Source organism: Ambystoma mexicanum, chromosome 5q, assembly GCF_040938575.1.
Source record: "Ambystoma mexicanum isolate Mex_15411 chromosome 5q, UKY_AmexF1_1, whole genome shotgun sequence".
NCBI classification, from domain to species: Eukaryota; Metazoa; Chordata; class Amphibia; order Caudata; family Ambystomatidae; genus Ambystoma; species Ambystoma mexicanum.
The window spans coordinates 51,200,428-51,226,171 of NC_090933.1; the positions used below are offsets into that span (position 1 = coordinate 51,200,428).

Consider the following 25,744-nt stretch of genomic DNA (forward strand, 5'->3'; position numbering starts at 1 on the left):
ATCCCCAAGGTGCTTGCCCCAGAGTTCGGGCCTTCTCCAAGTCATTTAGTCGCCTCCGGTTTAAATGGATTCAGGACTGTGATCTGTTTGTAGCGATTAGTAGCCCGCTGGCTCTTTCATTTGCTCTTTCCGCACATGTGGGAGATGCCTCGAGTTGAGGTCCATGAAGCTTGTACTGTTGCCCCACAGATGGCATCTCCTGGTTACTGATGCCGACGTGCCGTAACAAAGAAGAGTAGGCCTCTATGGGCTGCTTATGACACGCTGGGTATTTGTACCCCATAGAATATAGAATTCCTGAGCATATGGAGAGTAATGAAACTGTCACTGGTCAAGCAAATTCTATTAAAGCCCAGTTATCGGCACCATTCCCTTTAGGGAGTTAAATGCGAGCTATGTCACTGGTACAGATTGAAGATAACAGGGGAATAGACCTGTCCAGGAGAGCAGAGCGGTCCAAGAATGGACTGTCGAGTCTTGGTGAAAGTTCCTTAATTATCACCGACCTGGATAGCAAAAGGTTAACCTGCGATTCGCTGTAGTTTTTACAAGCTCCTGTAGTTGGCTCCTTGAACCGCAATGAAAAATCGTTGGAACGAAACGAGTTGGCTAGGGGTCCCTTTGGACAAAGGGGTTGGCTCAGGCAAGGCAACGCTGGACCCACAGGTGCCTGGTCCAACTCTGAGTCCCTCTGAAGAACTTCAGAATAATGCTGCTTGTTTGAATGGCTTACTTCAGAAGGAGCGGCCTGCTTAAGTCGTGCACCTTGAAGGATCACCTGTCTGACTGAACCATCCCCCTGCTCCTTTGTGATGGAAACTTCCCTTGAGCTCGAGGAGAGGAACCTACAGTGAAAAGGCGTCATCATGCCACAGGTGACCGCAGTGGGTGCCACATTTGTCTATTGGTTGTTTTTATGAAACCGTCTTGTTTTTGGGGCCAGACGTTTTTGTCACTTTGGCCGTCTGCTGGAAAAACCGGCGGTCATTGACTTCTCCGCCACTAGGGCCTCAATCACATATTCCTCTGTTGCGGCCACACTTCAAAGTAATAACCATCGCCAAAATGACATGGAAACCTTTTATTCCTTTAGAGACCGAGATTACTGACTTGTGCTGTCAACTTGGTAAGGGCCAACATATTTACCTAACAAAATTAGCCAACCTTCTTCATTTCCTCTGAACATTGAAAACTCACTACTTAACACTGTTCCCCACTTCCCCCCATTTCCTCACCAGAGTCTCCATGTGCCTAGGGATGACTTGTTATGGAATGCAGTGCTTTGATTGGACCATATTATCCTGGTTTCGGAAATTGACAAAATGTTCTCCCCAGATGCCAAGTCTGGGTAACACCAATCTACAGCTTGAGCCATCACACATTACACCTACTGAAAGTAGCTGATCACGGCACTTGAAGGCAAACTTCCATGCTCAGAAGAACTCTTTTACCATTTGTCTTTATTTTGTATTTAAATACTGCTACAAGCATTTCAAGTGAGATGAACAAAAAGGCTCACACAAGGATGTAGTCCTCAAGTAGGTAATGTTTTTTTCATAAACCCAAAGTGGGAGAAGAATTCTTCAATAATGAATTGTGAGCAAATAAAAGGTCTCTTACAAAGTTGCCGGCTAGGGATAAACCTGGACTCGCTGCAAGGTCCATTAGAACACCTTGGTCTTTGTCTTTGGGTTTTGGGGTTTTTGGGGTTCCCAAACCCACTTCCAGAGTGTCAGTGATAAGGGCCCTTCGAGGCCAACACATCACATGCTTGGCAGAGTCTTGCGTTCTCTTCCAGAAGTCTGAGACAGTGGTATATATTTCTTCACTCCAACTTTTCTCAGCATCGGTCCATTCTCTCAGGGTTTCAGAGATGTGCTTGCTCCGATCTCCTCGGGTCTTGCAACTCAATCTCTCCCTCTAGCTTTTCTCCATTCTCCTCCCCAAGCTGTGGTAATGCTTTTCTTCTCCAACCTCAGCAACTCCTTCTCCAATTAACCTCCCCTTCCAACCTCCTCAATAATTGCCTCTCTAGAAGGCTATGCGTTTTCTTCAACCCTCCTCAATACTCTCCCTCCAACATCTGCAATTGCTCTCCCTCGAAATGATAAAAATGTGTCCTTCCAACCGCCAGTGCTGTCCCTCCAGCTCTCCTCTCAATAGAACTCTAGCTCACTAATTTCCAATAATTACCTTCCTCCAACTACTTCTCAAACACCCAACACTCTTTGACTGAGCACGCTTTTATAGTCTGATCCCTCCTCATTGTGGGTAATGCTTGGGGGCATGATTGCACCTATGCAGTGTGGGCTGGGTTTGTCTGTGATTGGGCCATTTGCTTGTGGTCATTTAGGCTGAAAGAGGGTTGCCCTGATTTTAACTCAAGGCCTGCCACCATCTTCAATTTTAAAACTGCTCTGAACATGAGTGAGATCTCCTTCCCTTGCCTTTGCAGTCCAGCTGACATTGTCTGATGTTAACTGACTACCTATGTTTCCCCAGCATATAAATCAAAAGTCAGAAAACTTTTGGTAAGCAAGAGAATCTAATTGGTGTGAATGTAATGCTCTCCTTGTGCGGAAATGGAACTTTGTAATCTTTGTGACACTAACTGGAGAACAGCTTTGTTTTGTTTGTTCCTCACACAAATAACGCACATATATTTCATTTCATGGTTGTTTGTAAAGCGCAACTTTGTATCCACTGAACATCAGACGTCTGCTCTAGTTTGCCTCCTTCTCTTGTATGCATTCTTTAGCAGCAATGCCAATGAAAGAATTCCATTTACATACTCGCCAGAGAATTCCGATTGTCGCAACTTCATCCCATTAAGGGGAAAGACATTTATTTCTATGTAGGGTTCATTGATGTCGAGCATTATTATGAGTGGTGGTTTACATAGTGAGTTCTTTAATTCTCCAAAGCCCTTCTCTATACTATAGGTCCACTGAATGTTGGAATGCTTCGGCCCTTTCATCTGGTCATTGAATGGTTCAGTGATGGTGGAGAGATTGGGTTAAACTGGCAATAGTACATGGTCAGGCCCAGCAACGCTTGTAGTTATGGCTTGGTTTTTAGTATAGAGCTACTCTGGATATGGTTAGCGTCAGCCATTTGTGGTTCCTCTTCCCACTTGGAACCTAGGTAGTGGACTGAAGGTAATGCCAGATGACATCTTGCTAGGTTTGTAGTTAACCCGGTACTCCTGAGGCTCCAAGCTATAGTGCAAAGGGGAGTCATGTATTCTTTACGCCTCCTGCTGTGAATGAAGATGTAATCTAAGTATACCACTGTAATGCTCTGGGGGCTGTAAATAGTATCCATCAGCCTTTGGAGGGTGGCTGGTGCTCCATCCAGGCAAAAGAGAACTACCATAAATTGGAATAGACTTGTCAGGGCTATGGAGACAGTCTTCTTCTGATCCTCGTGCGCCAATTGGATCGCCCAATCGCCCTTGATTACATTGAGTGTGTTTATAAATGTGGTTGGCCCAATCCTCTCAGTTTGCCAACGAGCAGCATTGGATACACATCAAAGAACGACATTTCATTAATTTTGCAGAAGTCAATGCAGACCCTTCAAGTCCCATTAGACTTTAGAACTAAGATGATCAGGGATGACCAGTGGCTCTTTGAGGGAGTGATGAGTCTCAAATCTAGCATCTCCTGTACCTAAATCTCTACAGCTTTGCATGGTGCTTCTGGCATGTGATAGGGCTGAAGGCAGACAACCTTCCTTGAAGTGTCTCAATGTATTGCACAAACCCTTATGCCCTTCCTGGAGTTTCAATGAAAACATCAGCACATTGTTGGTGGAAGGCTTCCGAATCCTGAGCTTCCTGGGGTGGTAGGGCTTCCAGAATCAGCCCTTCCTGGTGGGACCATACAGTTGTTCATCCATCTGTAGGTTGTCCATGAGTGCAGTATCAACTGACCTGAGTACACTTACTCCAGTGTTCCTGCTGAATGCAGTAATTGTGGTCACTGAAGCCATATATCACCTTGGCAGTCCTTTCCACTTAGCGGTTCGTTTATTTGTGGTGGTGTGGAGCAGGACTACAATAAAGATACACTCAGTACATTATATCAATTATCTTCACTTACCTTACAGCCTCATCACACTCTCTTGGCTGGCTTTCAAGTGTTGTTGGGCCTAGGACTGGTTCAGCTGTAGCCTCTCATGCAGCTTGCTTTCGTACACAAATTCAAAGGTAAATATCAGGTTGTGGCCTATGGTGGTGTCCTGGCAGTGAACAAAGCACAGGTTAGCAGCTTGTTCCAATTCTGTGTGTCTTCATCGAACAGTTAACTCTTTAGAGTTTGATTAAAGTGCTCAAACGTTAACATCTGTTTGGGGTTGATAGATGTAGGTTCTCAGTGTGACAATATTCAGTGTGCCCTTAAAGTCTACCATGATCTGGGACATGAATGGTGTTCCCTCATCGGTGAGCCTGCCCTGGAGAAGTAGGGAGTGAGGTGGTGCAAAATATTGTTGACATTTTCTGGAGCGCATGGGGATGGCCTCTGGATATCCTGTTACATAATCGATGATAACCATTATCTATTATTCCCTACAAGAATGTCCTCGGGGGAGGAGGGGACAGGGAGTGCCAATGACATCCACCCGAGTACAAGAGATTGGCACGTTAATAATGTGGAGAGGTAGTAATGGGAACGTTTCGACTTCCATTTGGGATCTCTTTTGGCATATGAGGCAGTGCAGACAGTACTCATAGATCTCTTGATGTTCTCCCGGCCAAAGGAACTAGCTGAGAACATGTGCTTGTATCTTGGTTACTCCATGATGCCTTGCTGAGTGATTGGAATGTGCTACGTCTAGCACAGGCTTTCGGTATTTTATTGGTGCCAATAGTTGGTACTGTGGGTGACCCTTTTCCCAGACATCAATGTCGACCCAGTAAAGTGTCCCTTTTATCGGGGTTTCAAAGAGCCTCTTCTTGTGAAATTGTGTGCTTAGAAGCTGTTTGTTGTACAGGGTCCTACCTCTGAGCATGCCCAAATTCTACCCTTGGTGTGGTGCCAAAGGTCCTGTGGCATTTCGTTTTGTCCCTCAGAAAGCTCAGACCCCATTCATGAAGACCTGAACCAGCATCTCCCCTTTCCGTCTTTTCCAGCCCCAGACCTTCCTCGGCCTCTATGGGGACGGAGACCTTGCATATCAGCTAAGCATTGGTATCTCCTTTCTTCATCGTAAAACTCTCAGTCTCATGGTTGATTAAAATGGCTTTTAGTATGCCCTGGTAGTCTCGACCAACCACATCGGCATGAACATCAATCATGAATTTCACTTTGAGGCCCCATCGTTCCGTAGGTTCTCTCAGGGAAAAGCAAACCTTATACGAGTGGAGATTATGGCTCAACCTTCTTGGGGAATCCCTGGGTAATCAATACTATACAGGTGCAGAATAGCTGGGTCAAGGGTTGCTCTAGTGGGTACACAGGCCATCCTTGTTTTACAGACAACTTACAGGCATAGGTGTGCCTCTGCAACAGCTTTTTTTGCCCCCCGCTTTTTGTTTATTTAATCTGTTTTTATTATAACTCCAAAAATCATACCAACAACATAGTATAGGGTAGCACTCCAGTTTGCAACTATATAACATCAGAATGTAGACAACCAAGTCCCTGCCAACCCCCCCACTATACCTCTCCCCAAAGTGCATTGTACACAAAAACAGTGCAGCTTAATTGCAGCATTTATACTCCCTTCTGGGCTGTGTGTGGAGTATTCCAATTTTGACACCATTTATCACGTGCAACGTGAGTAGGAAGCACAAAAGAAGGTAGTTCTCAAGAAGGTAATGTTTATTTGTGCAACAGAAATTGAAGAAGGGTTTTCAATAATGAATTGTGAATAAAGGAAAGGTCTCTTACAAAGTTCCTGCTAGGGCTTCTCCTGGCCCTACTCCAATAGCCAGTGGAACACTGTGGTCTATGTATTTGGGTTCGAGGTATTTGAGTTTACCGGACCCACTTCAATGGCTTGGCAGAGTCTTACATTTTCTTCTAGAAGTCTGAGACTGAGGTAGGGGTTTCTCAGCTCTGCTCTGTTTGCTCAGCAAATTTCCCAAGTGTTCCCCTGAAACTGCCACCTGACCACTAGTATGTTTGTTTGCAATCCCCATGACTCTCCCCTTCTTGCTAACCCTTTCATAGCCTCCCTGTTCCTGAGCGAGATTGCACCATCTCCCTTTTCTTGTCACCTCTAATGTCTGCCCGGACCGGCCTTGTCTGCCAGAACTTCCATGGTCCCCATGGCTAGTGGAGGTGCCTGCTCCACGCACACCTCATCAGGTCTTGCAAATCTATCTCCTGCTCTATCTTTTCTTTTTCTTCCTCTCCAGATAGTAATGACTCTCTCCTTCTCAAACCTTTCAAACTCCAAATAACACCCCGTCCAGATGATAAATATTCTTCCCCCGGCCTCCTCATTTACTGTCTCAGATAGTAACAGTTCTCCTTTCAGCCTCCTTAACACTTCTCCAACCTCCACATTAACTTTCCTTCAAGATGGTACAATTTCTCCATGCAACCTCCAATGCTCCCCTCCCATCACTCTGCTCAATATGCCTCTGCCAAGCCAGTCTCCTTCAATCACCTTCCTTTCGCTTCTTCTCAAATACCCGACATACTTTGAATGAGCAAACAGGCTTTTATAGTCTTGTCTCTTTTCCCTTCGGGTGGGTCTTAGGCACATGGTTTGTACCCATGTAATGTGAATTGGACGGGTCTTGGACTGGGTCCTGTTCTTGTGGTTATGTGGATTCAAAGAGGTTAGCCTGCAGTCATGTCGAGACCTTCCACCATCTTGGCTTTGAAAACTGCCCTGCTCATGTGAGGTCTCCTTTACTCCATTTTAGAGTCCTACTGATATTACCTGCTGAATGGTGAGGAATTATCCAATTTGACTGGAAATAAATTACTGTATGGCCTAGTTGACCGAATTTAGGCTGTACGAAATGATCATACAACCAAGAATTCGTACAACTAGGCCAGACGGTTCCATGATAGCAAAAACAGGGAACTTGGGTTGCGGTGGTGTCTCTCGCTTCCGGGACAATGAAAGCGGGGGACTTTAAAAAAAAGAAAAAACGGAGAAAGGGACCCTTCAGCGTCAGTTCCAACCCGCGTTGCAGGGACGGAACTTACATCGCAGGGGTGTAAGACAAGCATTGGCGGACGGCAATAAGGTAAGTAGGGGAGCGGGATGGATATAGGGCTGCTGACTGGCCAGGGATTTGGCTTGGATGGCCAAAGGTCAAATAGATTTGTGGCAAAATCGACTACGGGCAATTGCGCTGCAAATTTATTGACCTCTGTCATACAACCCATATCCGAGTGGTGAGTGTCTTTCTTTTCTCAGCATCTAAATCAAAAGTCAGAAAAACCTATGGTAAGCAAGGGAAGCTGTTCAGTGTGAATGGGACACGTTCCTCGTGGGGAAATGGCAACTTTGAAGTCTCTGTGCAAGAGCGGGAAAACAGTGTTGGTTTTAGATGTCCCTGACACAATAAAGAACGCACATTTCATTTTATGTTTGTTGAGAGGATTTTTGTATCTGCAGAACTCCTTTGGTTCGTGTTAGACTGGCTCCTTCTCTTGAATGTTTCCTTCTGCAGCGATGTCAAAGAAAGACATATATTTCTATACTTACTGGTGAATTCACATTGTTGCAAGTCTGTGCCCTTAGGGGAAAGATGTGAATTCTTGTGTTGGGTGTTTGGGTCTTGCTAGTAGGGGATATTATGGTTATCCTCAATAGGCTTATACCCAAGCTCCTTACCCTATGGCCTGTGGGTATGAGAATGCTCTTGTGAATGCCACCCTGACCTAGTGCAAGAATCCAATGGGCATGGTCTGGGGATCCACCTGTGTACCTCCTCCATGTACAGCATCCAATAGGGCAGTGCAGCGCCAGCCACTTTGACCACTGCAAAGTTGCTCCCCAAAGTTAGGCAGGAAACCTGGACACATCTACCCCTCTACCTTGGAATACCCTCTGGAAGCTTTAAGGGGCTAGCAACATGTTTTCTTGCAGCTGATGTACTCATGAAAAAGTTTAGGGACTCTCTATTACCCCAGCGTGTAAATCAAAATTCAACAATGCCTTTGGTAAGCAAGAGAGGCTATTTGGTGTTAATGGCCCTCATTCCGAGTTAGGACTACACCATGGAGTAAATAGCTCCATGGTTGGCAACCATGGAGCTATTTACTCCATGGAATACCGGCATGGTGAATGGAGTAATTTCCGGTCCATTCCAAGGTTGGATGGACCGGTAATTCCCCATTCACCATAGCCCTTCCCCATCCCCATTTCTGCCCCCATAGGGCTCAATGGGAATGGGGAAGGAGGTAATTACGGCACCGTAAATTACGGTGCCGTAATTTACTCCAAGGTCACTTTGTGGGTCCCGTAATTTACTCCTGCTAAAAGCAGGAGGTAAAGAGGGACCCGCAAAGGGAACTCGGAATACGGAGGTAAGGGATTACCGCCATCGGTGCCCTTACAGGCGCCGGTAATCCCTTACCTCCAACCTCGGAATGACCCCCAATGTCATGCTTACTCATGGGGAAATGGCAACTTTGTAATCTCTGCGATTCTAGCGGGAGTGAGAAAATAATGTGTGTTGTGTTTGTTCCTCACACGGATAAGGATATTACATTTAATTTCATGCAAGCGTGTGGAGAGGAACTTTGTATTCGCAGGATTCCTGTATTGTACACCAGTCTGACTCCCTGTTGAATGCTTTATTCAGTAGCAGTGTCTTGAGAAAGAAATGTTTTTCCACAATCACTGGTGAATTCAGATTGTTGCGATTATGTCCCCTTAAGGGAGACTGTGCTGTATTTTTGGGTCTTGCTAGAGGGTTGGGAGAGCTCTCTAGGACTACAAGTGCTATGATTATGGCTATTCTCAATGGGTTTGTACCCCAAACCTTACCATGGTTATCATTGATGTTGTTGGGACTAGGAATGATCCTCTGACTGCCGCTGCCTTTAGTTTGGGGACCCAATGGGCGTGGTTAGGGAGGTCACCCGTAAACCTTCTCCAGCATTCATTAGATCAGGGTGGCTCCCTTCGACCTTTAACCACCCCTCTGTCGGCCCCCAGAGTTAGGTGAGGGGACTTCATCACAGTCCATTGAAAGAAAAATACGACCAACAGAAGTCGAACTAAAAGTCAACGAGGTATGTGTGGTTTATGAAACCTCATAGAACCAACAATGTATACATTGTCAGGTTAGTTTATTAATGATCTGTGCAGGTTCCAAAGTATCACAGTAAAACAAAGTATTATTTTATTTTAGCCCTGTTTTTTACTAACCTATCACTACCTCTCTCCCCGCCACCATCGCTCCTCTCGACCCTCTTTGCTCTCCCATCTACTGTTGAATGCCAGAGTGATTTACTTCAAAATCCATCTCTTTTGGAATATGTGCTTTACACTCACCGCTTTCCTGTTTTAACCTTTTGTTGCAGTACTGTGTGCCTTTTTCTGTCCGCTATTGAAGTGCCATGAATGTGGGCAGAAAGTATTCAGCAAACTGAAGCCAGTTCTGCAGAAGCTGGACTTCGGTGTTTGGAGCTTCCTCTGTCAATGGCGAAGAGAAAGAGCTGGTGAGTGAGAATTATTTTATGATAGTTGCAAAATCTTCTCTACCAAGCTACAGTCTGATCATAATTGATGTTTTACAATACATGACCTCTTCCGCACCCTCTGTTTTGATGATGTTCAGAGGCATATTTTACATTGCCTGTCACTTAAGCATACAACACAAGTACCTGCTACTTATAGAAGTGCCATATTTAACACTGTCAAAAGCAGGCAAACAAGTTCATTGTGACTTTGGGAAGAAATAGTAGCATATATTCTTAGAGATGCAATGCTTTCATTTGACCTCAAAGAGATAGGTTAGCAAGCACATTCACAACTTTAGTATTCGTGACACTGGTAAGTATCAAACAACTATCAATTGTGTGCCAGTTGGTCGTATTCTATGATGCCATAGGAAAATAGCTCCCAGAAATGTCGAACCTTGCACTGTTGTTGTTATATTAGTAGGACTAACTGACTGTCAGTTAAAATAATAAAGTTGGCAAAACACCACAACATAATAAAGCTGGAATCAGCAATAAGTGCAGGGGCTCACAAATAAGTACCAGCGCAGAGCCCTGGCAAGCCCCCCCGCACAATTTAAGCACTGCTTAGCCCTCCTTACAAGGCTGCCCTTCGCTTGCCCATTTAATCAACCTTTATTTTAACTGACAATCAGTCAGTCTTAGTAATATATCAACAGTGCAAGGTTCGAAATTGCTGGAAGCTATTTAGCTCCTACCTGTACCCTAGGAGAGCCTAGGTACTTTGAAACCAGCAGCTACCAGAAACTACTTTTGGCTCCCCAGTCCCAAGTGTTGCCTTACAAACATGCATTTGTAACATTAACTTTGGGTTAATGAAGAAGAATGATGACACATCTAGGACACAACTAAACATAAGGATCATACATAATAGCCAAAATGTTACTGAGGGTCTCATGTGGAACTTAGATGTGTGGTGGCTGTGCCTGCTTCTGGTTACCTAGCTGCAACTCCTGCTTACTGGGTGATGCCTGACACCCAGGAGCTAGTTTTAGCTCCTGTTCATTGAACCTTAATTTCGAGCCCTGCAGTGTGCACTGGCCTGGGTCTCTGCACGGGCTAGCTCATTCTTATTCATGAACCTGGTGACCCATGGTTGGCAGGGCTATTTATCCATGTTCCTGAATTACTGATGCTGGCCATGTTGGCACACTGCTCTACCCAGACTGCATAACTTTGCTGCAATTTCTCTACTTTAATAACCACCAGAGTGGGTTGAGAACAATAGGAAAGTCTCCAACCAGCAGCCCTAACACAGAGGCAAGGTCCGTGAAAAGGACAATATCAAACAGGAGTTCCTGTCATGAGTGACAACCTGTATAAGGCAATCTTGCTGCAGTGTTGGATAGGCAAGTCCATCAGCTAAGCAATGACTTTGCCTGCATTTGTCCATCAATTTACCGTAGGAGGAAATCATGCTTGCTCTTTTTTTATGCGGACAGATGGTTAACATGTTCCACTTGCCACCGATAGAACAGAGCACAATGTTAGTGATGATGTGTTTTAAAGAAATACTTAAACATTTAGTTTATTTCAAGACACAACTAATACTTTGTGTCGATTGATATCTGTAATTCGCACAGTGGATCCATCGCCCTCAATTAACTGGTGGGAGTTGCAGCTTTAACCACAAATATGTTTAAACAGTATGGAGCAGTCGTGGGTCTTGTCACCCCGATGTATAACAGTTGCCCACCCCGATGTATAACAGGGGTGCTGGAAATTATTTGGGCCCTTTACATATTTTCTTACAAATTAAGCAGAGGGGCTAAGCGCACCTAAAGCACACGATTGCACCCTCTGGTGGGGTGCTACAGCTGTTAGCAACCTCTGCAGGCTAAGAGGTGTAGTCGTGAAACTGGCAGTTTTACAAAGGAGAGGGAAATCCAGTGGTACCATTTCCATCGTATGGTGAGAGGAAGCTGAAATGGCAACGGCATCGCACAGAGAGCAACAGGTAAGCGTCCCATGGACATTAGAAGTATGCAAAAGAAGAAGTGCCTGGGGGCTAAGGTCGAGTAGCAGAGGGATTCGGCAAGGCCAAGAAAATGAATCTACAGAGTGGCATGGGAAAAGCAATAATATTGGGGGCAGCCGGTTCCTGGGAGGGTGACATTCTCAGCAATATCGGAGATTAGGGTCAGACATTCTGCCTTCCTGATTGAATGAGCTGCTGTCAACATTCTTATAAGGGTGCTCACATACATTCATATTTTTCTACTTTGTGGGCTAAGGTCAACCCTAGTGATGGCTCTCAATTTAATATATGTTTACATTACTTTATTATTTAGTCTTTCTTGTATTTTATCTTAATCTTACTAGTTTTTATCGTATACATGTTAGTGTTGAGTAAGAAAGGAAAGCACTTTCAGGACGGCAAATCTGCAAGGGTTTATCTGACAAGGATCAAGTTAAGACCCAGATTCCTTAATAATGCAGTCATATGCCTGGTACAGTTACCATACACTAAGGTATAATCCCACATTTGCAGATGCTGCCATCATATGTCAACTACTGCCTGGAATACCTTGCCCGTGTAAGGAAAGGAGGGACCCTGAAAACAGTGGCCTACCCTCTCCCCTCAAGGAACCACAACATTATCAACAAGGATAAACACAGTGAAGAAGTGACCACACAAACTACAGAGGCACTTGTTGCTTCTTTCATAGATGTGAATATACCTTGGAAACGTCTTCTATTTTATATAGCAGATTTTGTGATTTATTTTCATTGGATTATTGTTGTGATCTCATGTTATGTGCATATGTGTCTGTGCCTTCTGGAATGACTACTGCACAATCAGAATATGGGCCCAGCTTCCTTGTTCTGTTGTGATTGCACTGGGTGTGCGGTCCGCATTCTAATCTTACCCCCAGCCAGAGATAGGCATGGAGTGGTGAAGATCTTCATTGAGCCCCAAAGAGAATGATTTGTTGGCACAATAAACACAATCTCCTAGGGAAACCACTTGGGAAACAGCCTTAGGGGCTGGTTGATGCTCAGTGAGTAGTTGAACATTGATTGTAATCGATTTTCGGCCTGTTTCATGTGTTCCTGCAGAGGGATTTGAGGGTTTTTTCAATCGTTTTTTGACCAGTGTGTGCTGTTCTGGTGGGTTTCTCTTGTGTTTCTGTGGCTTCTCACCCTGTTTTTCTGTACTGGCCTGCATCTAGAGTGTGAAGTCCATGGGGTGTAGTTCTTTGTTTGTCTCTGTATTTCTCCCAGTCCCCACCCTCCCCCCTTGCAATTGGTTAGAATAGTCAGGTGTGGCTCTGCCTTGCTCCTGGCAGCCATTTCCACTTGCCTTCTGGACTTTTTTCCATTTCTCTGCCGCACCTGTGTGACCTAGCCCCTGCCCCTTGTCTGTGATTGGCTGTCTCCCTCCAGGAAGCAGGCTCTTAACCACACTCCATAGGCAGCCCTCTGCCTGTGCAGCCCCTTTCGGCTGAGGGCCCCAAAGCAAAGGGCAGCTCCCAAAGAAACAGCTCCAGACTGTGTTTGCCTGTGTTAGCCTGTGTTAGGCTGTGGTGCCTGCAGCCTTCAATAAGCAGCCACCGACAAGGTAGCAGACCAGCCCTTGATGCTCCTCTGTAAATTGTCCAAACCCATCAAAAATCTTTCTACCCCCACCTGCCGAGTCCCATCATAGTTAGATTCGACCCCTAGCCAAATAGTGCCTTATGTAGTTTGCCCACAATAGCCATATTCTGCATCTAGTTAGCCTGTACCTATTAGCCATATATTGCTCTAAGACAGACTATCCAAACTAGAGATATGTTGTTCTCAGATAGCCCTAATCCAAACATTGGTTTCAGTAGATTGTACCCCATCCTCAAGTGCCTGATAGCACCCTCTCACATCTAGCCTGACTGTCCCAGACATCCTGACTGAGACAGATAGCCGTCTATCAGAATTGGCCCGACTGTGCCAACTAGCACTATTCAGGAATTTGAAACAGAGTCTTTCTGATTATTACCTGCCTTTGTGTTACTGTTCCTACTGCTATTGTATTTACTGCTGTCCCCCCCATATTAGGCACTTTCTCCCTCTATCCAGGTGTGCCAGCTCTAGGTGTTATAATTACTGCCTGTCATTCTGTGAAGCCTAGGGCTTTCTCATTTCATCTAGGGGTCAGGAATCGAGCTGTTTAATTATTGCTTGGCATTCGCCGAAACATGGATACCCCTCTCACCCTCTGATATACTAAAGCTAAGAGTACTATCTCATTGTAAACCACCTGTGAAACCTAGGCTCCCCACTATCTTGTCATCTCAAACCTCTGGGTATTCTATCAGTTCCTGCCATAATTGAGTCCTAGCCCCCCCCCCTCACACCCAAGAACACCCAGCGGCCACTAAAAGCTAGTAATTACAACCAAAATCTCGACCCTAGTTAACCTGCACCACATAGCCCCATAACCAACCGCGCCACACGTCCAACGCCTAGTACTCCCTTACTCCCTTGGACAGTCCTCCCATAGAAAGACGAACACCTTAACCCAACCAACTGAGCAGACAGTCACCCTTGGAGAGCATCCAGGCATCGCAACATAAGTGGATAAAACTCAACATTATCCCAGCACAAGGGATGACAAGCGGGCATCTGCTCCTGTAAACTCAATACCCAGACCAACGCTTACCACTGAGGACCCAAAATGCCCTGACGCACAATTGGATGCCGACAAGAGCAGGAACATGGAACAATTAATAGGGTTAGACAAACTCAACCACCTCCAGTAGAAGCTGCCTTGAATACAGAAATAACACAGCCAAATAATAAAATCAACAGAACAAACATCGTAAGAGAAAAATCCTTATACCTTACACCGTACCTCACAAAAACAACCGCAGAACCTCGATACTTCAACGACATTGACATCTCCAGACAGGCAAAGAATTCCCCTGAAAAATGGAAATAAAATCCAGGAGTACCCAAGAAGAGAATGGGATGATACCAATTCCCTTAGTCAATATATCACAAGAACAGAAGGGCACATATCCACATCAAACCACAGGAGATGATGAAGCAGTAGAAGTCAACAACCCAACTATCCATCTAACAGACCAATTCAATGACGAAGCAGCCTCCACGGAACCTCAACCAACTGGCGTCAACACAGAAGCACCCCAACTGAACAACCACAAATCAAAACAGGGAACAACAAATAAAGCGAACCACACCAAAAAGATCCACTGCAATTTAATCAATGCAAGGTCAATGTCCAAACATGCCACTGAAATCTATGACCTCCTATGTGACGGAAGTATCGACATCCTATTCGTAACTGAAACATGGCTGGATGACAACTACAAGATCACTCAACAACTGCCTGCCTGATAACTTCAGGTGCATCCAAGCAAACCGAAAAAACCAAAAGAGGTGGCGGACTGGCAACAATCCACAACGAACACCTGGAAATTAAACCGGAAGACCCATTAAACATCGATAACTGCGAATTTCTAATCCTTCGCCTATCAACAAACCACAGAACAAACCTGAAATTCAAACTGGTATACAGACCACAAACTTATGATGCGACCTTTATAGACGCCTTCACGGAAGCAATCACCAACCTAGCCATTGAGCACAATCACCTGATTATCCTCTGCGACTTCAGCATCTGGTTCTATGATGAAACCACAACCACACAAAAATCTCTAGCCAGCCAATTGGCAGCAATTAAATTACATCAACAAGTCAAAGGAGCAACCCACACGGCAGGACATACACTAGACGCAATCTTTGCCAACAAAAAACTCATTACTACAGCGCCACCAATTCAGATCCTCTGGAGTGACCACCTCATCATTCGCTCTGTAATCACACTGGCCGCACCAGTAATCAAGCAACAGGACAAGCCACTGATCATAATCAAAAGAAACTGGAGAACCATCAAAAACTGCAACTTAACTGAACTACTGGAAATCAGCAAACCACAAGCAATAACTATGGACGAAGCTGACCTGGACAAAAGAATAGAACCACTTCACAACTGGATCACGACAACAATAGACGAGGTCGCCAAAGAAAAACCTTTTACACCATCACGAAATAGAGCAACAGCAAAATGGTCTACCCCACTACTCAGCCCCATGAAAAACCGAAAACTTGAACTACAATAGAGGATCAAAAACGACTGTGAAAAGAAATTCTAATTCCAACAACATATCCGCTTATACAAAAAGGAAATACAAAAAGCAAAAAGGAAATACTATGACAACAGAATCTTCAAAGCACCAAACACCCAAATAGAACTCTTTAAAATAATAAACGAAATAAAAAAACCCACCTGGCTGCAACCACACTCCAATACTATCACAGTTAACCACAAAATCCTCATCATGAGATTGGAAGAAATTGGAATCACTGACCGTGCCTTACTATGGATCAAATCCTTCCTAACAAACAGAACAGGCACCATATGGATCAAACCTTTGAAATCCAACCCAAGAGAATCCTCATCCAGAGTACCATAATGATCATCTTCTCCCCGCTATTATTCAACATCTATCTGTCTCAACCTATCAAGATCATTAAAAGACACAGCCTCACCTGTTACAACTACGCTGATGACACACAAATAGTCTACAAAATACAAGACACACAAGAAGAAAACACAACATTAGAGAGCTGCCTTTGTGAAATCTGCAACTGGATGAACTTGAACTTCCTCAAACTCAACACAGGCAAAACAGAAATAATGATCATCACAAAAAAAGGAGACAACCACTACATCCCCTGGCTAACAGAACTTGGTACAACCTCAGCCCGATTGTCGATTGTAAAAAACTGCGAGTCCTGATGGACAACAAACTTACTGTTGAGCCACAAGTAAACGCTGATAATGCTGATTTCTCCTGCGAGCAGTAAAAAGTATCATACCCTTTTTGTCATTCCCCAACAAAACGCTCACTGTCATCACTCTCGTCATGCCAATAGCCTATATCTGGCATGCCAGAACGACTTCTAAAATAACTCCAACGCATATAAAATGCGGCAGCCAGACTGCTCCTTAAACTACCTCATACGGAACACATCACACCAGCGCTGAGAACGCTAGACTGGCCAATAAAACAGCAAATCAAGTTCAAATCAATGTGCATAATGCACAGAGCAATCAACGCCAAGGCACGGAGTTCCTAAAAGAAAAAATAAACGTATACCGCCCAAGAAGGCCACTGTTCTGACTTGAGTGTCGTGTAGACCGTTGAAACCTCCGTCCTCAAGTGCCGCACAGGGGAACTAAAAGAAAACCGCTGTGCGACCTTTGGGGCCACAGGTGGGAAATGTTACTTCCCGGATCCACGGAACCTCTGGAACACCGATGCTGCTGTCAAAAAGAACGAGGTTAAGTACCAGGCAATTACAATATATCACAAGAACGAAAGGATCTGAATAGCCTTACCTATCTGGTGTTTTGGAACAACCCAGGAAACCTAGGAGGGAGGTTGGAGACTCAGATGAGGTGGTCCCTAGAACATGAGGACCGCAGATAAGCGTGGATGCAGGATAAGCCACCAGTAGGACTGAAGGCATGACTTGAATCCCAAAAGGGAAATGGCGTAGAAGTTCAGCAAGGTACAAAGGGATGATCAGAAGAGAGGTTAAGGTCGTGTCAGTAATAAAGCAACAGGTAAACAGTTCCAAGCAAAGGTACAAAGGGGTAATCCGAAGGAGTCCAAGAGAGAGCTCCAAGATCAAGGTAAACCAGTAGTGTTATCCAAACGTAGCGCCAAACAGGGTCTGAAGACAGCTGAGAAGCAATGAGTGTTCCGTGCCTCAAGCCTTATATACTGTGCGTTACGGTGTCATGTGACGTCCACCAAGGACACGTGGGAAACGTCACTCTGGATCACGTGAGCAAGTGAACGATCGGCATGGAGGTGTAACGCCGCCCCTTCTGCTGTATGTTCTCCACGGCAACTGCCAGTGCAGGAAGGGCTGCAATCGAGCCCGTAAATCGTACCTGGTACGGAGCTTTCGGTCCTTTGGGTAAACCGAATCACATGAGCCTCGAACCCTGGAGGGAGGTGTCGGGGAAATGTGAGCAGTGTTCTGGTGTGCAGTGGATCTGTGTGCAGAGGATCGGTGTGCAGAGGATCGCCTAACAGCCACTGAGATCCAGCAACGACATCTAATTGGAAAAAAAAACTTACAAGAAAAGAAAATTCGGAGGATCCTCTTTCTCTCACCTCACCCCAAAAACCTCAAACAAGCTACCAAAGAACATACGTAACACAAGAGATAACCTCGCATTCAGAAAACTCCTAAAATCTTGGTTCTTCACCCCATAACTAGAAAAAGTGCCTATCGGGGCACATACACAGCTGAAGCAATGCAGAGAGAGGAAACCGATCGTCTGTATCTCCCTAAGCTAATGCCCAACAACTGGAGAAAGGGAAGAACAATCTACGGCATACCAACCTACTAATTGAAACTAGAATCATACCAAAGAACGGTCATGGAGAAATCGGGATGGAAGGGTAAGGATGATATGTCAATAACACCTTGACCTACAATGTAAACACAGGCAGCAGTGCATCACAGACAGGAAATAGATAGGAAGGGAGCGGGTGATTGTAAAAATAAAGCCACAATACTAGAGTGGGGGACAATGCACGCCTCAGCCTGTACACAAAGGTCGGAAATAAAACAGCTGGGAACTTGCCATGCCATCACTCCTAACAATTAGATGGACAGGAAATAAAAAGAGAAAGAATATGCCTACTCCATAGGACAACCGGATACATAGGACAAGAATTATAAGGACTAAGAGACTTTTAACTCACTTACCCAAAAGCTCACATTTATGCATACTTAACTCACACAAAGATCCACACAACCACCTTGTCGCACGGTAAACCGCATGCACTTCACCACACCAACAAACAAACAACACATAACTCGCACCAACAGCACACAGTGAAAACCGAACTGAAGCTGCCAACAGGACATCACCTTTCTCACTTTCCTACACCCGCCTTCTTGTTTGCAGATCCGCCTGAGTACCTGGGGACCAATTCCCTTGGTGACGGTGCGCGGTGCAAATTCCTTTAACATTAACAATGAAGACTGGGACACCACTGTCCCTGCATCTCTGGTTTCCAAGATTCCCTATGCAGTGTTGCGCATGCATCTGTTGCAGTGCTGTTTTGAAGTGCCTACAAAAAAGAATGCATTCACACTGCTCGTGTGTCAAGAGTTTTAATGCCGAGTTGCATATATATGGTTGTAAGCTGGGGCAGCCTGACACGTGTTTCGAGACATTGCCCACGCAGTGTGAATGCATTCTTGTTTGTAGATGCTAATTGTTGGTAGGGTTGGAGCAGTACACCCCACAACACAAACCTTGTCATTTACCTGCTGCGATTTGTGTGGAAATTCATCTGTACACTCAATTGTTGACATGATGTTGTTTGAATAAGCGCTTGGGACACAAGTTCTTTTCTCATGTATTTTTGTTTTGAAATGCCCCTGCAGCCCACCCAGCCCCTGGCCCATACACAACAGCACAGTGCAGAGTGTCAGGGAGCCTCTGGCTTTTTATCTGCAAAGAATCCACATGTGTGTAGATGCTTTGCATGTGCAAAGACTATGCAACTCTGTTGCCATTACAGAGTTTGTGCACTGCCTTTTGCAGGGCACATTTGCACTGTCATGCAAGTGACGAAATTCTAGCGGCAGGGACCTGGCTGTGCCTGATTGTAAACTAAACCCTTTCCTCAAATTATGGATAGTAGCAAAATGAGTTCCTTTGTGTCCAGTATCAGAACATGCAGCAAATACAAAATAGTGAGGCCTGGAAGGGCCTGCTCGCCCAACTGCTTAATTCTTTTCCATCGGCCACTGCATAGTGGAATACATGAGTACACAATTATTTTGACTGCATAGCTAGGGCTTCTTTTTTCCTTGCACATGGGAAGATTTTTTGTTGTTGCCACTCCTAGGTTTGTGTTTAAGTGAATCGTTATTCCGAAGAATAAAACTAGTCTGGCTTGAGGCATGTATGTATTAATAACAAAAAAGGGTTTGCCCCAATAGTGGTACAGCTATGGTGGGGGTCTCAAGTATAAATACATACAAGTCCAAAAAGCTGTGAGAAATAATTCAGCCTGAAAAGTGAATTTAATTAAATTCATATTTATATTTGGTATTGTAGATATCCTTATTAAATACCCCTTGATAATTGAAGCACAGTCAACAGAAGACAAAGGGGTGGGGAGGGGTTTGTATTCCCCAATTTATTCAGTTTGTCAGTATAAAATACAGTGATACAAAAAACCTTCAAAAAATCAATGTTGAACATTTGCAATGAAAATTCAGTGTTAGTAAATTACAATGAAAAATGGATAAACAAACCTAAAGTATCAAACAATTTCAAATGGTAATTGGTAAAAAGAAAAAGTCAAGCATTCTTGAGTTCAGAATATGCATGTACTTAATAATAAGAATAAATGCGAAAATAAACAATAAATGCAAAGCAACTTGTGCAAAGAAACGTCACAAGCTTAAGCATGTATGGGCTTATAAAACTATGACTCTCACATGGCTAACAAATGGTTTAACAAAGACTTTGCTGAGCTCAAAATGGCTAGAACAATGGATCAACAATGGAGGAGATCAGGCCTTAACCAGAATACATGGGTTCTACATGGCTGTGTCATTGTATGAGAATTACTTCTTGATGTTGTGAAATGGTAAATCTCAGTCTTCGTGACATGCTAGCGGAGATATGGAAAGTTCACTGTCAAAAAGCACTTGCAGGTTCTTTACATTCTTGGAGGATGTCGAGCAGGGGAGCCGTAGAGGATCATTTGCAAAAGAAGGAGGCACAATCACTAAAATGCCCATCTTAGTTGTATTTAGTTTAAGGAAATTAATTCATCCTCATTCAGCTGTCCACCACTAGAATGCAATTCCTGAATCGATCTCTGATATTGGAAGAAGAAACGACAGCTGAATTAATCAGCTTAGTGAGTGGATGCAGATCAACATTGAACAAACACTGACAGTAGGGAACCCCTGGCGTGCTCCACAGTGGAATCTTGAAGGTTCTGAAGAGAATGGGGACCTGGAGATAATGTATCTTTTGCTGAGAAATAACTTGGTCCATGTAATAACTGAACTTTTGGTACCCATGTTCTTGAGACCAAAGAGTAGAAAAGAAGAGCTCACTCTGTTCGTATCCATAGAAACCTGTTACACCACCCCTATCACTAATCAGTCTGAGGTAATTCAAGTCTTTAATCAAGGCAGATTCTGTTCCCAGACTCAGGCGGAGCACTGACTATCCACATTCCAAGATGTCACTGTTCTCTGTGAAGTCTGCAAAAAAGGCTATGAGACCAGAAGAATCGCTCATCAACTGCAACACCTACAGAAAGTTGAGCAACATGGCAATTACTTTCCCCCACTGCTATAACGCCTCAGCCGATAGACATCTCCTATTGTGTTCCACCGGAAGACGATCTGGTAGATGGTGACTGGTGGATGAACCAGGAAGGTGTGGACCTGGAGGAAGATACAGATGAAAGACATGCTCTCCCAATGATGTACAGGACAGAGCCATAATCTCTCCATCTAGCTGAAACGTCAATCAGCAAGAGCCCTCTACAATTAGAGGAGTTTGACAGATGGCAGTACATACAGATCTGGTATACCCTAACCAGTAGACACCAAACTGTTGGGCCAGGCGTCCTTTGTGCATGGGTAAAGAGAGATTGACCCTAAAGGAGGTGTCTGGACATTCAAGGTCTAAAAAGGATTAATGCCCACAATCCCAGGGGAAATTATCCTTTCCACTGACCTTCAAAACGTTCACACCTGGTTTAAAAGAAGTCATGAGAAAACATTATGGGCATCATTACGAGGTTTGCCGGTAAGGCAAAAACGATGCCGGTATAGTAATACTGGCATCATTTACCGTCCTGTCGCATTCCGACCCGCAAACCAGGTATTAGCGGCACGCTAAATAACGGTGCCGCTAATAGCGGCATAGGCGCGTACACGCGCCCCTTCAGGGAGCAAATACTGGCATGCCGGTAATAGGGGGTAATTCCAACCCACGCATACATGCAAATACCCGCATCGCGAAGCCGGTAATCACGGGCTGCACGATGCCGGTCATACAGGCATCGCGGACCACTCGCAAACAGCAAGCAGGATACAAGGCAGCTGCCACAGGTGCACACAATCCCCACAGGTGGAGTCAATGGAGGCTGCGCCAGTATAAACTGAGCACACCCACACACCACAACCCCCCCACAGGTGTAGGCTATGTTGAGTGGCCCAGTACAAAAGGAGCACACCTACACACCACCCCACTTCCTACACCAAAATGCTACCACTAGCAGTTGCAATCATGGCGCTGGAGGACATGCCTATACTGTTACAACTACAGCAACAACAACTACAGCAGCAACAACAGGCAGCACAGATGAGACGCAGGAGGAGAAGGAGGGTGAGACAGGCCCAGCAATTACCACCAGCGCAGCCACCAGTGCCTCGTAGGCAGCCAACAATCCCTCGCACCAGACCCAACCCATTCAACCTAACCCCTGAGCAGATCCACACCCTGTACCGGTTGGACCGTGACACCATCACCACCATAGTGGACATGATACAGAACAACATTGCCAGCCACATAGAAATACGCACTCCCCCCACTACTAAAGGTGCTGTCTGTGCTACACTTCCTGGCCACAGGCACCTACCAACACATAGTGGGCCAGCTGCATGGCATTTCACAACCACTATTCTCACGCACGCTGGACCACGTGCCTGGCTGCTCGGTGAGTTGCACAACAGGCCCATGGCCATGCTGTGGGGTACTGATGTGTGCGGATGCAGAAGGGGGGGGGCCTACTGTACCCGGTTGGGAAAGGGGGGGGATAGTGCACCTGGGTGGCAATAGGCAGTGATTGGAGAATGCATGCAGATCTAAACACACCTCACCTGAACCAGCCAAACGGTACATGACACATTACTGGGCCACATATCACAAATAATGCATATGGATGACAACAAGTAAGTGGCACAACCAGGGCACCATGGTGATGGCAAGCAATGCATGACTGAATAGGATGGCAACTGTGGCAATGCGGCTAGTGTGACCATGCATACTAAAGAATATACAGCATGAATTGTAGGCTAAACATTGTTGCACTACCACAGCACATCTGCCTCAGCATGCATGATTACACCCTGCATCATCTATTGAACCCCATCCAGTGTACCGCACCGCTTTACAGTATACATTGCATATAGGTGACTATTTTGTACACGTACTGGGACATGTGCATGCCCACACCAAATAGCTGCTGCCATGACTGTGCTCCCTGAAGGTGGCAGTTCAGAGTGACACACACCTATTTGTATCTGCTTGCAGGTGATGGAGGATATCCCTTGAAGCCGTGGCTACTTACCCCTGTGCAGAACCCGCAGAACAGCCATGAAGAGGAGTACAATCGTGTGCACACTCATACCCGTGTTGTGAATGAGCAGACCTTTGGCCTATTGAAGGCGCGTTTCCGCTGCCTAAGCAGGTCTGGTGGGGCACTCCTATATCGGCCTGAGAAGGTGGCAAAGATCACCATGGCCTTTGTCATGCTGCACAACATGTGCGTCCAAAGGAATGTACCACTGCCACCTGACATTGACATGCATGGGCCAGGTGAGGATGAAGGGGATGGAGACGGAGGCGAAGGAGCCCCCCTGCCAGTACGTGATGCATAGGATGGCCATGCTGTACGCCAAGCACTAATTGACGAATACTTTTGAAACGCAGGGACCATGAAAGTAATGTGCCTGTGACACACTGGCTGCATGTGGACATGCACACTTGTTTTGTCAGAAGTGCCCCATTGTACACCATCACACATCATGTGTACATGCACAAAAAGAAGTATGTCCAGCCAATGATTTTCTTGCACACAACGGTGTGTTTTCCAGACACGTGATAATGTGAACATAATCCCCTCACAACCCCTAGTGAACTCCCTCACCCACCCTAGAAACCCCAATAATATCCAAGTAAACTCCCTCACCCACCCTACAAACCCCAAAAATACCCAAGTAAACTCCCTCCCCCACCCTACAAACCCCAAATGTCCCCATATGTACAACAAACACTGGTCCCTTGACCAACGTACATTTTCCAAATGTCATTGTCTGCCCACTCTATTTCTTTGCTATTTTGGGATCTGGGGGTGCCATGGTCAAGCGCCGTGCACTCCTCCGCGTCAACCACACGGGGCTCAATTGGGCCGAGGTAGAAGGGGTTGTGGCAGTGGAGGTGTCGATGGTCAGTCCCATGTCTGCCCCAAGATGTGGGTGCTGCATATGAGGCAGATTTGCAAGCTGGGCCTGCGTAAGTGCCCCCAGACACTCCCTCATGGCACTTGTGGATGCCTCAACAGCAGCAGTGTTGGCTGCGATGGCTGTGGCAATGGCCCTCATGGAGTGATTTCCATCTGATATTTCTTGCTGCATCAGTTGGAGCATCGACTCCTGTCGTGCCTCAACCCTTGACAGGCGAGCCTCGAAGGAGTCGTTGGCTGCAGAAGTGCTGGTGACCGGGGTGGTGGTAGGCAGGGTGGTGGTGGTCAGCAGGGTGGTGGTTGGCAGGGTGGTGGATGGCACCTGCGTGGGGCCCACGACCATGGCACAATCCTCCTCAAAGAGGCCTATGTCTGAGTCTCCAAGGTCCGAGTCGTGGAGGCAGGGATCGTCGATGCTCTCGGCCTCTGTAGGGCGGGGGTAGGCTAGTATTGGGGTGGGTGTGCCGGACATGATGTCACCCTCATTCTCCACCTCTGTATCCACAACGTCCGCGGTGGCTGGCGGAGCGGGAATGTAAATGCCTCCCACTGTTGTGGGTGGCTGCTGCTGGACTGTGGCTGTAGGTGTTTCCTGCAGGGTTTCTGCCTGGTGTGGCACACTGCCTGTTGCTCTGGGCAGTTTCTTGGGCTGGGGGGTGGCGTGGCCCTGGTCCCTTGCTGTGCAGTGGATGAACTTGCACCCCTGTCCTGCATTCCATCTTCCTCATCGGTGCCTGGGGGATAGAAGAGATGCAGGTCATCAGTGATGGTGTCACATGGCAGCTATAACGTATTGCGCTGTGATATGTTCATACATTCATGCATCAATTTATTTCAGGGGTGTGGCATTTGGTGTTCTGAGGGGGCATGTGGGCAATCAATGCATGGCTGGTGGCATGGCATTGGTATGGTGTCTGTGTGGTGAGTTCCATGGGCACGGTTGGGCCATGTTGCACTTGTGTTGGTATTGGGATTGGCACTCAGCATGCGTGTGTTGCAGGGTGTGGCACACATTCTTGACTGGATATGTTCATGTGGGCCTGGGACATGCATTGCCTTGCCTAGTCTCACTTCCACATCACTTGTGCCACATCATGGTTTGGCCTACATGGATGTGATGGGTCACTCACCTTCTTCTGTGGATGATGCGGCGTCCACCTCCTGGTCTCCGATTCCCTCTATGGATTCAGGATCTATAAAGGTACTGGCGGTCTCCTCCCATGCCGTCAACTTCACTGGGGAGTGTGGGCCGCCGCCTGTCCCCATTGCGGCCCTCCTGTTCTCCGCCAGGATCTTCCTCACCCTGAGGCGCAGGTCATCCCACCGCTTCCGACAGTCGTGCACACTCCTTGGGGTGGTTCCCACTGCCGACACCCTCTGTGCGACCTCCTGCCAGACTTCTTTTTTCTTGGTTTGGGCCGCATGCTTCATGTCGGTGCTCCTGATCGTCTCCGCATGCTGGGCCAGGGTGTCAGTGAGCATACTTAGCTCAGCATCTGAAAAACGCTGTTTTCGCTTCCTGGGGGTCGCCTTCCTGGTAGCCTTGGACATCCTGCTTCTAATCTGCCACAGAACAACACAAAAGAACTGGTGGTTGTGGAGGATGGCAATGGATTGTGTTTTTAAAGATGCCCGCCGGCCCATTTCCCGTTCCTGCGCGATGATGTAATTTCCGGGTCCGTTTTTTGCGAACACGGTAATACTGTGCTGGTATTACCGTGCCGGTATTTAGGGGTTGGTATGAGGCGGTAACGCCATGGGCGGGCC

General features: G+C 46.0%; 1 protein-coding gene across 1 annotated transcript in view; it reads left to right on the forward strand.

Moving 5' to 3' along the window:
• Positions 1-25,744, forward strand: part of RETREG1 (reticulophagy regulator 1) — a 920,991-nt gene that overhangs the window by 772,434 nt on the left and 122,813 nt on the right. The window contains exon 6 of the mRNA XM_069620500.1: positions 9,501-9,638. Coding sequence (XP_069476601.1) covers positions 9,501-9,638 — 138 coding nt within the window. The remainder of the gene's footprint in view (positions 1-9,500; positions 9,639-25,744) is intronic.